The 16,374-nt window shown below is 45.0% G+C and overlaps 1 protein-coding gene across 1 annotated transcript in view; it reads left to right on the top strand.

Annotated features, from left to right (window-relative positions):
* Nucleotides 1–16,374, top strand: part of LOC137373409 (uncharacterized) — a 114,088-nt gene that overhangs the window by 27,699 nt on the left and 70,015 nt on the right. The window contains 8 exon segments of the mRNA XM_068038226.1: nucleotides 252–286; nucleotides 518–643; nucleotides 3,085–3,171; nucleotides 7,301–7,362; nucleotides 8,324–8,463; nucleotides 13,511–13,583; nucleotides 14,237–14,290; nucleotides 15,326–15,530. Of these exon segments, the coding sequence (XP_067894327.1) occupies nucleotides 252–286; nucleotides 518–643; nucleotides 3,085–3,171; nucleotides 7,301–7,362; nucleotides 8,324–8,463; nucleotides 13,511–13,583; nucleotides 14,237–14,290; nucleotides 15,326–15,530 (782 nt within the window).

The following is a 16,374-nucleotide window of genomic DNA, read 5'->3' as shown; positions in this document are numbered from 1 at the left end:
TGAGAATCAGGCTGAATATAGAAGATCTAGAGGGGAAGTGAGAAAGCAATTAAGAGAAGCAAAGAGAGAGCATGAAAAGAGACTGGCAGCTAGCATTAAAAGAAATCCCAAAGTTTACCATAGGCATATAAATAGTAAAATGGTGGTAAAAGGAGGAGTGGGACCGATTAGGGACCAGAAAGGGGATTTACACATGGATGCAGAGGACATAGCTGAGGTATTAAATTAATACTTTGCATATCTTTACCAAGAATAAGATGCACCCCAGGCAATGTTGAAAGAGGAGGTAAGTCGGACACTAGAGGGGTTTAAAATTGATAAAGAGGAAGTATTAAATAGGCTGAGTGTGCTTAAAGTGGATAAAGCCCAGGACCAGATGAGATGCATCCCAGGATACTGAAGGAAGTGAGGGTGGAAATGGCAGAGGCACTGGACATAATTTTTCAGTCTTCCTTAGACTTGAGGGTGGTGCCAGATGACTGGAGAATTACAAACGTTACACCCTTGTTCAAAATAGGGTGTAAAGATAAGCCAAGCAACTACAGGCCAGTCAGTTTAACTTCACTGGTGGGAAAATTTCGAGAAAGAATAATTCAGGACAAAATCAATAGTCACACGAACAAATGCGAGTTAATTAAGGAAAGTCAGCATGGATTTCTTCAGGGAAAATCATGTTTAATTGCTGGAGTTTTTAAGGAGGTAACAGAGAGTGTTGATGAGGGCAATGCTGTTGATGTGTACGTGGAATTTCAAAAGGCGTTTGAAACATTGCCACACAGCAGACTTGTGAGCAAACTTGTAGCTCATGGAATAAAAGGGACGGTAGCAACATGGATATGGAATTGGCTGAGTGACAGGAAACAAAGAGAAGTGGTTAATGGATGTTTTTCTGGCCAGAGGAAGGTTTGTAGTGGAGTTGCCCAGGGATCAGTGTTGGGGGCCTAGTTTTTCCTGATGTATATTAATGACATAGACCTTGGTGTACAGGGCATAATTTCAAAGTTTGCACATGATACAAAAGTTGGAAGCATTGTGAACTGTGAGGAGGATAGTGTAGAACTCCACAAGGACATAGACAAGTTGGTGGAATGGGCGGACAGGTGGCAGATGAAGTTCAATGCAGAGAAATGTGAAGTGATTCATTTTGGTCGGAAGAACATGGAGAGACAATATAGAGTAAAGGGTACAATTCTAAAGCGGTGTAGGAGTAGAGGGACCTGGGTGTATGTGTGCATATGTCATTGAAGATGGCAGGACAGATTGAGAGAGTGGTTAATAAAGCATACAGTATCCTGGGCTTTATTAATAGGGGTATAGAGAACAAGAGCAAGGAAGTTATGTTGAACTTGTATAAGACACTTGTTCGGGCTCAGCTGGAGTATTGAGTTCTGGGCGCTGCACTTAAGGAAAGAGGTGAGGGCATTGGAGAGAGTACAGAAAAGATTCACGAAGATAGATTGGAGAAGTTAGGACTGTTTCCTTGGAGTAGAGAAGGTTGAGAGGTGATTTGATAGAGGTATTCAAAATCATGAGGGGTCTGGACAGAGTAGATAGAGAGAAACTGTTCCCACTCACGAAAGGATCGAGAACGAGAGGGCACAGATTTACAGTATTTGGTAAGAGAAACAAAAGTGACATGAGGAAAAACCTTTTCACAGCGAGTGGTTAAGGTCTGGAATGCGCTGCCTGAGAACCTGTTGGAGGCAGGTTCAATTGAAGCATTCAAAAGGGAATTAGACAGTTTTATGAAAAGGAAGAATGTGCGGAGTTATGGGGAGAAGGCGGGAATAGAACTGAGGGAATTGTTCATTCGGAGAGCCAGTGCGGACACGATGGGCCGAATGGCCTCCTTCTGCACTGTGACAATTCTGTGATTTGGCATTGCATAAGATTATCTGGAAAAAGCTGTCCTGCACCACAAGTGCTGTGCATTGGCTACAGTGCAACTATCCTGTGAGTTCTCTGCAGTCACTATAAATGGTCACTGGGCTTCTGAGGCTGATGGCACAATACTCTGTACATGTATGAATATGTATATACAGAGTGCTGCCTTTCTCCAAGCCAACATATTAGTTCTGATTTTCAGTCACCTTGCTGTTAAATGCAGCTGCCACTGCACCAATTGATGCAGTAGAACAGGAGCCAGAGTGTTCATCACTGTTGGGATATACAGCTGTCCATTGGACCTGCTGCATTGTCACAGGGTCATTACCAAACTTTGGAGCCTGATCTGGGGATGATGCAACAAAACTTCAAACTTGTTACTGTAGAGGTCATCGATTCAAGGATGACGTCTACTCACGATTACGAGTTTCTGCCATGGTTCTTCAGGTGACTGAAGAGGCCGATTCTCGACCTGCCGATCTTTGGCAAATGGGGCTGGACGTCCCACGAGCTAATTGAGACCCAGAGTGCAGGATTTGCTTCCTAGAAGTACAACACTAGTCTCATTACTTTTCAACTGTTGCTCGCAAGATTTGGTACAATTTTTACATTGCATAATATTTGGACTCTGAAGAGGAAAACCACATTTTTGATAAGTTTTCATTAGGATCATAATGAGATCTGCACTGCAAACAAGATTATTTTAGTTTAGAATCTTTATAATGTGATTATTTAAAATTATAAAATCTACCATGAGTCATATTTAAAAACAAGCATTCTACCTCGAGAGGCACCACGTTTCCTTAAGTTAGTAAGGTTATTTTCTTCTTTTGTGCCTTGAGTTAAATAATTGTCTAAAATAATATTGGGTCTGGTGCTCCTAACAGATTTTATGTGATATTCCTGTCCATTTAAGTTAATGGACAGCAAATTGGTCAGGCTGCATAAACTGACAGACAGTTCTCCCTGCCTGGTTTTGCTTTCTGCTTCATTCAGGTGATTATCTGTTACAGCACAAAATAAGAAAAATGACCCCGCTTCAGTTCAAGTTTCTGGATTGTCAATGTCTCATAAATGTTTACTTTTTATTACTTTATTTAGCTACTGATGTGTGCACATCACTTACCGAAATACCAGAATGTACCATCTGGTTTACTTGTATATATGTTGTTTTCCATTAAAGTTGACATAACTTCTCAGAAAACCTTGTACGTGAGCAAGCTATAAATAGGCAGAAGCAGGACATTGAGAACATGAAGCTCTGTAAAACCAATTATCAGCTGTCCGGTCAGTCTCGTGAAATTGTATTCTGAGAACAGTGCAATGCTATAATTACATGATTACTTGTAAAAAAAAAAAAATACTTTTTTTTGTTCTCAGTCACTAATTTTCAGACCTTTTGGTCTTTGGCCTTTCTCACCCCTGCATTTGTTACTTGTTTTGTGAAATACTCTCCCTATTAGTGCTCAACTGCTGGATAACTCTGATTACATTTATCTGTATTGTACATATCTATAAAGTGTCTGTGTGCCCAGATTTAACTAAGTTGTGATTTGTAACCAATAAATGATGTTTCGGACATGACTTGTAGTCTGATATCTTGGTGATTTGTCAAGAAAGATTTAATTCACTCACTCAGCAGCTGGAGAGGAACCAGACTGAGATTTAATGAATATAAGAAATAGGAGCTGGAGGAGGCCATTTGGCCCTTCGAGTCTGTTCTGCCGTTCACCAAGATCATGGCTGATCTTCTACCTCAACTCCACCTTCCTGCACTATCCCCATATCCCTTTATTCCCTTAGTACCCAAAAATCTATCAATCTCTGTTAAATATACTCAACAACGGAGCATCCACAATTCCAAAGATTCCCAATCCTTTTAGTGAAGAAATTTCTCCTCCTTTCAGTCCTGAATGGCTGACCCCTTATACCGAGACTGTGACCCAGTGTTCTAGATTCCCCAGCCGGGGGAAACATTTTCTCAGCATCTACCCTGCCAAGTCCCCTAAGAATTTATGATGTTTCAGTTAGATCACCTCTCATTCATCTAAACTCCAGGGAATACAGGCCTAGTAAACTCAATCTCTCATAGGAGCAGATGTAGCATACTGGTTACGTTACTGAACTAGTAATCCAGAGGCTTGGACTAGTGATGCAGAGACATGAATTCAAATCCCACCATGGCAATTCAGAGGTTTAAACTCAATTAATTAAGTAAATCTGGGATAAAAAAAAACAAAGCTAGTATCAGTAATGGTGACCATGAAACTACTGGATTGTCCTAAAAACCCACCTGGTTCATTAATTTCTTTTAGGGAAGGAAATCTGCTGTCCTTACCTGATCTGGACTGTATGTGACTCCAGACCCACAGACATGTGGTTGACTCTTAACTGCCCTATGAAGCAGCCTAGCAAGCCGCTTAGTTATGTCCAAGTAGACAGTTCACTACCGCCTTCTCAAAGGCAATTAGGGATGGGCAATAAATGCTGGCCTTTCCAGCAACGCCCACGTTCTGTGAATAAATAGAACAATTGTCCCATCCCAGGAACCAGACTAGTGAACCTTCATTGCATTCCCTCCATGGCAAGTGTGTCCCTCCTTATGTAAGGAGACCAAAACTTCACACACTACTCCAGGTAGGGCCTCACCAATGTCCTGTATAATTGTAGTAAGACTTCTTTATTCTTCTACCCCAATCCATTTGCAATAAAAGCTAACATACCATTTGCCTTCCTAATTGTTTGCTTTACCTGCATATTAACTTTCTGTGATTCATGTATGAGGATATCAGGTCCCTCTGAATGCAAACATTTCTCAGTCCCTCACCATGCGTAAAAAGGGATTTTTCTTTAATTTTCCTATCAAAGTGGAGGTATTCACTTTGCCACATTGTATTCCATCTGCCATGTTCTTGTCTACTCACCCAACATTTCTATATCCCTTTGCAGCCTCTTTGTGTCCTCCTCACTGTTTACTTTCCCACCTAACTGTGTATGGTCAGTAAACCTGGATACATTACACTCAGTCCCCTGTTATGGACAGGTAGGAAATGGGGTGGCTGGCTTCCACTTTTCACCTCCCGACTGACCACAGATAGTGTTTCTGCTAAACTAGTATTTCAGCCCAAGTGTTTTAAGAGTGAAATAAACATACCAATAATAGGTTTTCTGGTACTTTTAAATAGAAATAAACACACATAAGGATAGCTCAAAAGGAAAAGGTAAGATGCATTTAAAGTCCCAACTGATCAGAGTTTTGTGGTTTGCAAAAATCTGTTGAAATGTCTCTGGAGGAAAGTCTTTTCAAAGGTGCAGGCCTGGATCTGTGTAGTCTTGAACTTGCCGAAGTGTTGCAGAATTCTGGTTTATTTCTGCTGGTGGGGAGTTCAAAGTCTCTCTGCCTCAGTTTGAAACTCTTTTTGCGGGCAGGGCACCTTGGCTGAGCTGGTCGGCCTCACAGCTTCTCTGGCTGGAAGTGTGGCCTTCAGTCTCTGTCTCTCTTTAAGAAAAAAGTCTTGTCAGCTTATTTTCGGTCATGTGAGCAAAGAATTCTCTCCTCTGCAGGGTTCATACAATGTCATTGAATATGCACCATTGTTAATAATGGGGTTTGAAGATGGTTCATCATGATACCATGGTGTGAGGTCACACCTATTATTTTGGCCCTGGAATCTGCAGTCTCCCTCTCTGCCAAGGTCTTTGATAATACAATTATTGAAGATAGGAGTCGCTTTGCTTTGAATTGCCTGTTTTCCATTTTATTTATTTATTTTTTATTTTAGAGATACAGCACTGAAACAGGCCCTTCGGCCCACCGAGTCTGTGCCGACCAACAGCCACCCATTTATACTAACCCTACAGTAATCCCATATTCCCTACCACCTCCCTACACTAGGGGCAATTTACAAAGGCCAATTTACCTATCACCTGCAAGTCGTTTGGATGTGGGAGGAAACCGGAGCACCCGGCGAAAACCCATGCAGACACAGGGAGAACTTGCAAACTCCACACAGGCAGTACCCAGAATCGAACCCGAGTCCCTGGAGCTGTGAGGCTGCGGTGCTAACCACTGCGCCGCCCATAAATGTCTTCCCAGGTGTAGACCTGGCATGAAAATGAGTTTTGGTCTCCAACAACCCAAATGCATTTTGTATCACAGGAGGGGAGTCACCTGACCCCTACCCAATCTTGTCTGCAACAATGTGTCCATGTTTTGCAGTTTAAATCACCAGTTCATTTTTTACAGTTTATAACTGCGCCAGTTCACTTCATTTTTCATTCTTGCTCCTTCCCTGAACATAACAACAGCTGACTCTGGCCGTGTTCAATTCTACACGCACTGGTCCCTCTCTCTCTCTCTCTGCTCCACTGAAGGTGCTGTTTCTGGCTGGATTCAGTTCTACACTCACAGGTTCCTCTCTCTCTCTCCTCCCCTGAAGGTGCTGCCTCTGGATGTTTTCAGTTCTACACTCACTGGTTGCCACTTCTCTCCTCCTTTGAAGGCGCTGACTGACTGGGTTCAATTTTACACTCACTGGTTCCTCTTTCTTTCCTTCCACTCTTGAAGGTGCTGACAAGGCTGGATTCGGTTCTAAATTCACTGGTACTCCTCTCTCCTCCCCTGAAGGTGCTGACTCTGGCTGGGTTCAATTCTGCACACACTGATTCCCCTCTCTCCTCCCCTGAAGGTGCTGATTCTGGCTGGGTTCAGTCCTATGCTCACTGGTTCCTCTCTCTCTCTCTCCACCACTGAAGGTGCTGACTCTGGCTGGGTTCAGTTCTACACTCACTGGTTCCCCCTCTCTCTTCCCCTGAAGGTGTGTTTCTGGCTGTGTTCAGTCGTAGGCTCACTGGTTCCCCTTTCCTCCCCTCACTGTGCTGACTTGGGCTGTGTTCAGGTCAACACTCACTGGTTCCTCTTTCTCTCCTTCCCTGAAGGTGCCGACTCTGACTGGGTCCCTTCTCTCTCCTCCCCTGAAGGTGCTGACTCTGACTGGGTTCAGTTCTGCACTCACTTGTTCCTCTCTCCTCCTCTAAAAGTACTGACTGTGGCTGGGTTCAGTTCTGCTCTCACTGGTTCCCTTCCCTCTGCTGCCCTCAATGTGCTGCCTTGGGCTGGGTTCAATTCTACACTCAATGGTTCGCTTCTCTCTCCTCCACTGAAGGTGCTGCCTCTGGCTGTTTTCAGTCCTACACTCACTGATTCCCCTCTCCTCTTCTAAAGGTACTGAAGCTGGCTGGGTTCAGTTCTACACTCACTGGTTTCCCCCTCTCTCTCTCTCCTCCCCTGAAGGTGCTAACTCTGGTTGAGTTGAGTTCTGTACTCACTGGTTCCCCTCTCTCCTCCCTTGAAGGTGCTGACTCTGGCTGTGTTCAGTTCTACACTCACTGGTTCCGCTCACTCCTTCTCTTGAAGGTGCTGACTCTGGCTGGGTTCAGTTCTACACTCACTGGTTCCGCTCGCTCCCTCTCCTGAAGGTGCTGACTCTGGCTGGGTTCAGTTCTACACTCACTGGTTCTCCTCTCCCTTCTCCCATCAATGTGCTGGCTCTGGCTGAGTTTAGTTCTACACTCACTGGTTTCTCTCTCTCTCTGCTCCCCTGAAGGTGGTGACTGTTGATGGGTTTAGTTCTACACCTACTGGTTCCCCTCTCAGTCCGTTCCCTTTAAAGGACAGCGAGCCAGGGATAGGCAGAAATATTTTGCCCTGCACTGTCCAATCACCCACTGTCAGCAGTAAGTGGTGACTGCAGCCTCAATCAGCAGGTTACTGGCCATCCCTGGGATGTAATATACAACAACACAGGTCAAATCTCTCCATACACCGAACACAGGCTCAGGAAAACACAGGCAGATGATATCCTGGTCACTAAACTGCCGAGCAGCTCTTCCAGAAAACCCGAGTGAGTGAAACTTTCTTGGAGCTTCAATGGTGAATCTCTGGCAGAAACAGGTTTTGGGAACTTGCTCCTCGAGAACATTTCTTCTCGTGTGAAAGGGCTAAAATCCTTTTAAATTTAACAATGGCTGCGTCAGATTCTTAGAATTGTAAGCACCTTTATAACCCAACTCTTCAAATATGGTACAAAATATGAGAAGGGGTGATATTTCATGACTGGCAAAGCAGAAAATTTATTGCACTTTTGTTTGTCACTGCCAGACATATTAGCATTTTGTTCATCAACATGAGAATTTCATGGGTTTATTGGTACCGATTAACATAAACTATTCACTGTCTCACAAAGTTGCTACGAGGCTGAGAGGTTAAGTCGACAGACAATGAATCTATTACACCTGCCCACTTGGTTTTGAATTCCATCCTCATCATTGTTGCATTTAAGATTCTAAGTGTTTCATCAGTGCAGGCTCGATGGGCCGAAGGGCCTCTTCTGCACTGTATTATTCTGTGATTCTGTTTTATTCCCTTTTCTCAATGCAGTCAAGAGTCCTGCATCTGCGTTACATCCTTCCCCAAGCCGCAGTGTGGGAGTTCTGCATTGCTGCCTTACTGTTTGCTCAAGTCTCTAAAGCCATAATTTCCACCCAAACTGTTCCTTGCACAGAGATGTGGAGAGCTATGTAAAGGATCAAGGTGGATAACTGTGTCTTCGTAAAAGGCATGTGTCTCCACAGGTGCTGTATGACCTGCTGAATGTTTCCAGCATTGTCTGTTTTTAATTTTATGCTTTCACAATAACAGGTTTGTTTTTTTGACTTGCTCAAGGAAGCAGCTCCAGGCACACCTTTCCTGTGCTGTTCTAACACACAGGTTTGCTCTTTATTTTCCTGCATATGCTGTAGCCAGCCGTTTCCTCATACATCAGCCTACACCATGGCTTTCAAAATCCTTTTCTCATTGTTTCAGAGAGTCTAAATGTTTATTACTGAATTCACAAGGGCACAGGGATTACAGAGGCTGTGAGGGAATATAAGGGATTAATACGCTATCAATACGAACATCTGAATTAGGAGAAGTAGGCCATTCGGCCGCTCGAGCCTGCTCCGCCATTCAATAAGATCATGGCTGATCTGTTTCTGTCTCAAATTCCACACTCTCATCTACTCCCCCCCCCCCCCCCACCCCCATAACCTTTGATTCCCTCGCCTAACAAGAATCTGTCTGCCTCCACCTTAAAAATATTCAATGACCCTGCCTCCACCACCTTATGAGGTAGAGAATTCCAAAGTCACACAACCCTCTGAGAGCTTCGGTCCAGAGTCGATGAGCTGGAGGTCGAGCTACAGACACCACAATGCATCAGGGAGGGGGAAAGTTACCTGGACACTGTTGTCGAAGGCAGTCACACCCCTTAGGATAGAGTCTTCTGATTTGGTCAGTGGTCAGGGACAGGAGGGTGCAACTGTGAGTGAGGCAGGTAAGGGGGTTGAGAAGGAAGAAGTGGAGGAGCCTCAGCCCTTGCAATTGTCCAACAGGTTTGAGGTTCTTTCAGCTTGTATGGATAAGGGCGAGAGTTGCAGGGTGGATGAGCAACTGATTATGGCACCGTGATACAGGAAACCATTCAAGTGGGGGGAGTAAATAGGAATTCAGTGGTAGTAGGGGATTACAGAGTCAGGGGGGATAGACATAGTTCTCTGAAGCCAAGAGAAGATAAAACCATGGTGCTCAATGGCATAAGGAGGAGATTGCAGAGGCAGCTAGAGAGAGAGACATGCATTTATATAGCGCCTTTCATGACATCAGGATATCCTAAGGTGCTTTACAGCCAATGAAGTACTTTTGAATGTAGTCACTGTTGTAAATTAAGAAACGTGGCAGCCAATCTGTGCACAGCAAGATCCCACAAACAGCAATATGATAATGACCGGATAATCTGGTTCCTTTATAAGTGATGCTGATGAAGGGATAAATGACAAACCCTCACTTCACCATTTCTACAAGAGACAGACAATTAGATCGGTTTTAGAAACTGGACTGGACAGGTAGGTCACAAATAGATCTTTAAATATTTCACACTGATGACTCAGAATCGACCAACTCCTTTTTCTGTTCAGTAAAGAGAGACTGGCAGGCGGCTCCCAGACACACCACAGGCCGGGACTGGCAGCTCTCCACCGATAGCGGCTTGATTGGGGAACAGAGATCCTGAGCTGTTGTTGAGGTGGTTTGGCTGCTGTAGCTTCCACCTCTGACACACCGAGACCCCCGGTGGTGGTCTGTACTGATCTCACTGTGAGACCCCCGGTGATGGTCTGTACTGATCTCACTCCGAGACCCCCGGTGGTGGTCTGTACTGATCTCACTCTGAGACCCCCGGTGGTGGTCTGTACTGATCACACTCTGAGACCCCCGGTGGTGGTCTGTACTGATCTCACTCCGGGACACCCGGTGATGGTCTGTACTGATCTCACTCCGAGACCCCCGGTGGTGGTCTGTACTGATCTCACTCCGAGTCCCCCGGTGGTGGTCTGTCCTGATCTCACTCTGAGACCCCCGGTGGTGGTCTGTACTGATCTCACTCTGAGACCCCCGGTGGTGGTCTGTACTGATCTCACTCCGAGTCCCCCGGTGGTGGTCTGTACTGCTCTCACTCCGAGACCCCCGGTGGTGGTCTGTACTGATCTCACTCCGAGACCCCCGGTGGTGGTCTGTACTGATCTCACTCCGAGACCCCCGGTGGAGGTCTGTACTGATCTCACTGTGAGACCCCCGGTGATGGTCTGTACTGATCTCACTCCGAGACCCCCGGTGGTGGTCTGTACTGATCTCACTCCGAGACCCCCGGTGGTGGTCTGTACTGATCTCACTCTGAGACCCCCGGTGGTGGTCTGTACTGATCTCACTCCGGGACACCCGGTGATGGTCTGTACTGATCTCACTCCGAGTCCCCCGGTGGTGGTCTGTCCTGATCTCACTCTGAGACCCCCGGTGGTGGTCTGTACTGATCTCACTCTGAGACCCCCGGTGGTGGTCTGTACTGATCTCACTCAGAGTCCCCCGGTGGTGGTCTGTACTGATCTCACTCCGAGACCCCCGGTGGTGGTCTGTACTGATCTCACTCCGAGACCCCCGGTGGTGGTCTGTACTGATCTCACTCCGAGACCCCCGGTGGAGGTCTGTACTGATCTCACTCCGAGACCCCCGGTGGTGGTCTGTACTGATCTCACTGTGAGACCCCCGGTGGTGGTCTGTACTGATCTCACTCTGAGACCCCCGGTGGTGGTCTGTACTGATCTCACTCCGAGTCCCCCGGTGGTGGTCTGTACTGATCTCACTCTGAGTCCCCCGGTGGTGGTCTGTACTGATCTCACTGTGAGACCCCCGGTGGTGGTCTGTACTGATCTCACTCCGAGTCCCCCGGTGATGGTCTGTACTGATCTCACTGTGAGACCCCCGGTGGTGGTCTGTACTGATCTCACTCCGAGACCCCCGGTGGTGGTCTGTACTGATCTCACTGTGAGACCCCCGGTGGTGGTCTGTACTGATCTCACTCCGAGTCCCCCGGTGATGGTCTGTACTGATCTCACTGTGAGACCCCCGGTGGTGGTCTGTACTGATCTCACTCCGAGACCCCCGGTGGTGGTCTGTACTGATCTCACTCCGAGACCCCCGGTGGTGGTCTGTATTGATCTCACTGAGACCCCCGGTGGTGGTCTGTACTGATCTCACTGTGAGACCCCCGGTGGTGGTCTGTACTGATCTCAGTCCGAGACCCCCGGTGGTGGTCTGTACTGATCTCACTCCGAGACCCCCGGTGGTGGTCTGCACTGATCTCACTCCCAGGGTTGGGTTTTTTTTTCTCAGTGTGGACCTCATGGTGCATCAGTAGCACGTTTCACCCCGCTCAGAAACCACATGTTAAAGTCACGTTGGAGGCCACAGAGTTTCCACAGGGACTGATCCTGCATTCAGCACCAGACATCAGGAGTTGAGCTCGAACTACACCACTGAGAAACTAAGGGATTTTGGATGTGCCCAACAGGATTCCAAGCTGAAATTCTAGCAATGGTGGGATTCAAACCCACATCTCTGCAGAGACTAGAACCTTAATCTAGTGCTTTAGACTGCTCAGCCATGCAACCATAGTGTTAGACACTTGGTTGTGAAAATGTTGTTAGCTGATTAAAAGGTGCTTTTCTTCAGAATTATCCTGTGATTCAAGGTCTTTGCATTGAAAGTTGGAAGTGAAGCAAATTTCCAAGCACAATTCATTCAAACCGCAGGCTGAGTAGATGCATTGTTGTATTGGTCATCCAGGGATGCTGGATATATTGACTTTAACAAACCCATGTCAACAGAGAGGCTGGTTAACTTAATTGGCTAGAGAGAATGGTGCTAATAATGTCAAAGTTATGGGTTCAATTCCTGTACTGGCCAGTTTTTCCCTTAGGTATTGCAGGTATAACCTGCAAATATCTGACAGGGAGTGCTGAACTAGTAATTCATGGTCCAGGGAAACACTCTCAGGATGTAGGTTCAAGTTCCACTGTGGCAGCTTCTGGAGTTTAAAATTGATGAATAAAAATTTGGAATTGAAAGCTAGTCAGTGATGGTGCCATGAAACTACCATTGAATGGAAGCATGGGTTCAAATCCTATCATTCCCATCATTGAAGCTGGGTACCTCTTTGGGAACATCACCAAATCCCTTCCTTTCTCAGTGGTGTAGTTCAAGACTAGCGAGGTAGTGGACCAGTGAGGAAATGAACCAACGAGAGGTGTAAATCCAGCCTGAGACTCAGGGCCTACAATTACCTGGGAGGCCGGAGAGGCAGTGGACCTGTGAGGTAACACAGCAGAGAGAGATTTGGCGCTGGGAGACTGGAGATGCAGTGGACTTGTGGCTGTTGCTGGAAGTTAGCATGCACTGTGTTTGAAGAAAGAGTGAAAAAAAATCTAACAGTGACATTATCGGAAATCTGTGAGTTGATTGGTTGGTGAGTAGCTGCTTTTAGGGTTTGTATGTAAATAGCTGGAAAATTAGTAAAACATAAAATGTTCTTTTTTAAAATAGCCCTCAAGTAACTTTATTTATATTTATTTGCATTACTGAGGTTTAAAATAGTAACCTAAGTGGTTGGTGAGTAGAGAGATTACATTAAAAATAAATAATCAAACTTTTAATTAAACACAATAAAGTTGGCAGGACAGGTGATGTGTTGTGGCTGCAGTGTGTGGGAGCTCATGGACACCAGTGTGATCCACGGCAAACCACATCTGCTCGAGGAGCTTCAGCTCAGATTAGATAAGCTGGAGGCTGAGCTGCAGACACTGCGAAGTATCAGGGAGGGGGGAGAGATACCTGGACACTTTGTTGCCAAAGGCAGTCACACCCCTTAGGTTAGGGTCTTCTGATTTGGTCAGGGACAGGAGGGGGCGACTGTGAGTGAGGCAGATAAGGGGATCAAGAAGGAAGAAGTGGAGGAGCCTCAGCCCTTGCAATTGTCCAACAGGTTTGAGGTTCTTTCAGCTTGTATGGATAAGAGTGAGGGCTGCAGGGTGGATGAGCAACTGATTATGGCACCGTGATACAGGAAACCATTTGAGTGGGGCTACTAAATAGGAATTTAGTGGTAGTAGGGGATTACGGAGTCAGGGGGGTAGACACAGTTCTTTGAAGCCAAGAGTGAAAGTCCAGAAATCTGTGTTGTCTGCCTGGTGCCAGGGTTCAGGACATCTGCTCAGGGCTGGAGAGGAACTTGCAGTCGGAGAGGGAGGATCCAGTTGTTGTGGCTCACGTGGGTACCAAGACATAGATAGGACTAGGAAAGAAGTTCTGGATAGACTATATGAGCAACTAAGGGCTAAATTAAAAAGCAGAACCTCAAAAGTTCAAACCTCAAATCTCTGCATTATTACCTGATCCACAATCAAATTAGAGTAGGGTAAATAAGTTTAGAGAATTAAATGTGTGGTTCAAAGATTGCTGTAGGAGAAATGGGTTTCAATTTGAGGGGCACTGACACCAGGACTGGGGAAAGTGGGAGCTGCTCCATTGGGACGGTCTTCACGTGAATCGTGTTGGGACCAGTGCTCTGGTGAGTCATATAACTAGAGTGGTAGAGATGAATTTAAACTAAATAGTGGGGATTGGGTGGGGAGGGGGGGGGGAGGTGGGGAGGCGGGGTGGGGGGCGTGGCAGTGAGGGAGCGGGATCAACTGAGGGAAGATCTGATAGTTTAGAGAGAGAGGAGAAGGCAATGAGCAAGGTAGCAATAAGGGAATTGATGATTTGAGTCTGGCAGGAAGGAAAGATTGGAGAAAAGCAAAACTGGTAGCAGGCAGTGGAAAAGTAGTAAGCGAAATTAGAAGACAAATGAAGTTAAGGCAAGCATCCTATAGGATCCGAATACGTAATAATGTTAAAAAGACAAAGTTAAGATCACACTAGCTGAATGCACGCAGCATTCTCAACAAGGTAGATGATCTGAAGGCACAAATAGAGGTAAATGGATATGATTTAATTGCCATTACAGAGACGTGGTTACAGGGTGACCTAGACTGGGAACTGAATATTCAAGGATATTTAGGAAGGATAGGCAAAAAGAAAAAGAAGGTGGGGAAGCACTCTTAATGAGGAATGAGATCAGTATATTCGTGAGATAGGATCTTAGATCAAAGGATCAAGATGTTGAGTCAATTTTGGGGGAGGAAAGAAACAGCAAGGACAGAAAACATTGGTGGGAGTTGTTTATAGGCCACCAGATAGCAGTAATTATGTCGGACACAGTATAAATCAGGAAATTAGAGGTACCTGTAACCTGGGTAATACAGTAATAATGGGCAACTTCAATTTAAATGTAGATTGGTTGAACCTAATCAGGATTAATGTTGTGGAGGATAAATTCCTGGATTATGTACGAGATGGGTTTCTGAAGCAGTACATTGAAGAACCAACTAGGGATTGGGCTATGTTAGATTTAGTATTATGTAATGAGGAAGGGCTAATTAATAACTTTACTGTAAAGGAGCCTTTGGGAAATAATGACCATAATATGATAATATTTTACATTAAGTTTGAAAGTGATATTGTTCATTCTGAAATTAGGGTCTTAAATCTGAACAAAGGAATCTATGAAGGTATGAGGGAAAGTTGGCTAAGGTGGATTGAGAAAATACCCTAAAGGATTTGACAGTAGACAGGTAATGACTAATATTTAAAGAACACTGCCTGGTCTACAACTAATATTCATTCTTTGAAGATACAAAAACTCAATAGGAAAGATGAATCCACCATGGCTAATAAAAGAAGTTAAAGGCTGCATTAGATCAAAGGAAGTGGTTTATAAGGTTGCCAGAAAAAGTGGTAAACCGGAGGATTGGGAGCAATTAGAATCCAGCAAAGGATGATCAAGAAACTGATAAAAAGAAAAGAGAATATGAATTCCAGCTAGTGAGAAACATAAAGGCAGACTGTAAAAGCTTCTTTAGGTATGTGAAAAGGAAAAGATTAGCAAGGACAAATGTGTGTCCATTACAGGTGGAGACAGGAGAATTTTTAATGGAGCAAGGGGAAATGGCGGAGAAACTAAACAATTACTTTGTGTCTGTCTTCACGGAGGACGATACAGAAACTCTACCAGAAATACAAGGGAACCAAGAAACTTCCGAAAATGAGGAACTGAAAGAAATTAGTTGGGACGGACATCATGGGAACCATGCTGGGACCAGTATCCTGGCGAATCGTATAACTCGGGTTCTAGATGGGACTTTAAACTAATTAGTGGGGGGAAGGGTTCAATTGAAGGGAAGTTAAAAAAAATCAAAAAGAACTGAGAGAGCAGAGGTGCAGGGTAGTGAAGAAGCGAACGGTAATCAAAGTGTGACAGGTATGGGGCAGAAAATATAAGCAGAAGAGTGGGGCAGAAAATATAAGCAGAAGAGTGGGGCAGAAAATATAAGCAGAAGAGTGCAGCAGAAATTAGAACCAGAATGAGTAATAATGGTAAAATGTCAAAGCTTAAGGCTCTTTATCTGAATGCACACAGCATTTGTAATAAGCTAGATAAGCTGACGGCACAAATAGAAATAAATGAATATGAATTGATAGCCATTACAGAGATGTGGTTGCAGGATGACCAAGACTGGGAACCCAATATTCAAGGGTATTCGACGTTCTGGAAAAACAGGTGAAAAGGAAAAAGAGGTGGGGTAGCTTTGTTAATAAAAGAAGGTATCAGTGCAGTGGTGAGTAGTGATATAGGTGCAATAGATCGTGATGTGGAATCAGTTTGGGTGGATTTAAGGAATAGCAAGGGGAAGAAGTCACAGGTGGGAGTCGGCTATAGGCCCCCGAAGAGTTGCTTCACTGTAGGACAAAGTATAAATCAGGAAATAATGGAGGTGTGTAAGAAGGGTGCTACAATTGTCGTGGGTGATTTTAATCTGCATATTGACTGGACAAATCAGATTGGCAGAGGTAACATGAAAGACGAATTTGTAGAGTGCATCAGGGATTGTTACTTAGAGCAATACGTTGCAGAACCTACCTGGGAACAGGCTATTTTAGATCTAGTAATGTGTAATGAG

Source organism: Heterodontus francisci, chromosome 9 (assembly GCF_036365525.1).
Source record: "Heterodontus francisci isolate sHetFra1 chromosome 9, sHetFra1.hap1, whole genome shotgun sequence".
NCBI lineage: Eukaryota > Metazoa > Chordata > Chondrichthyes > Heterodontiformes > Heterodontidae > Heterodontus > Heterodontus francisci.
The sequence above is the reverse complement of the archived record's forward strand: the minus strand, read 5'-3'. Positions and strand labels throughout refer to the sequence as shown.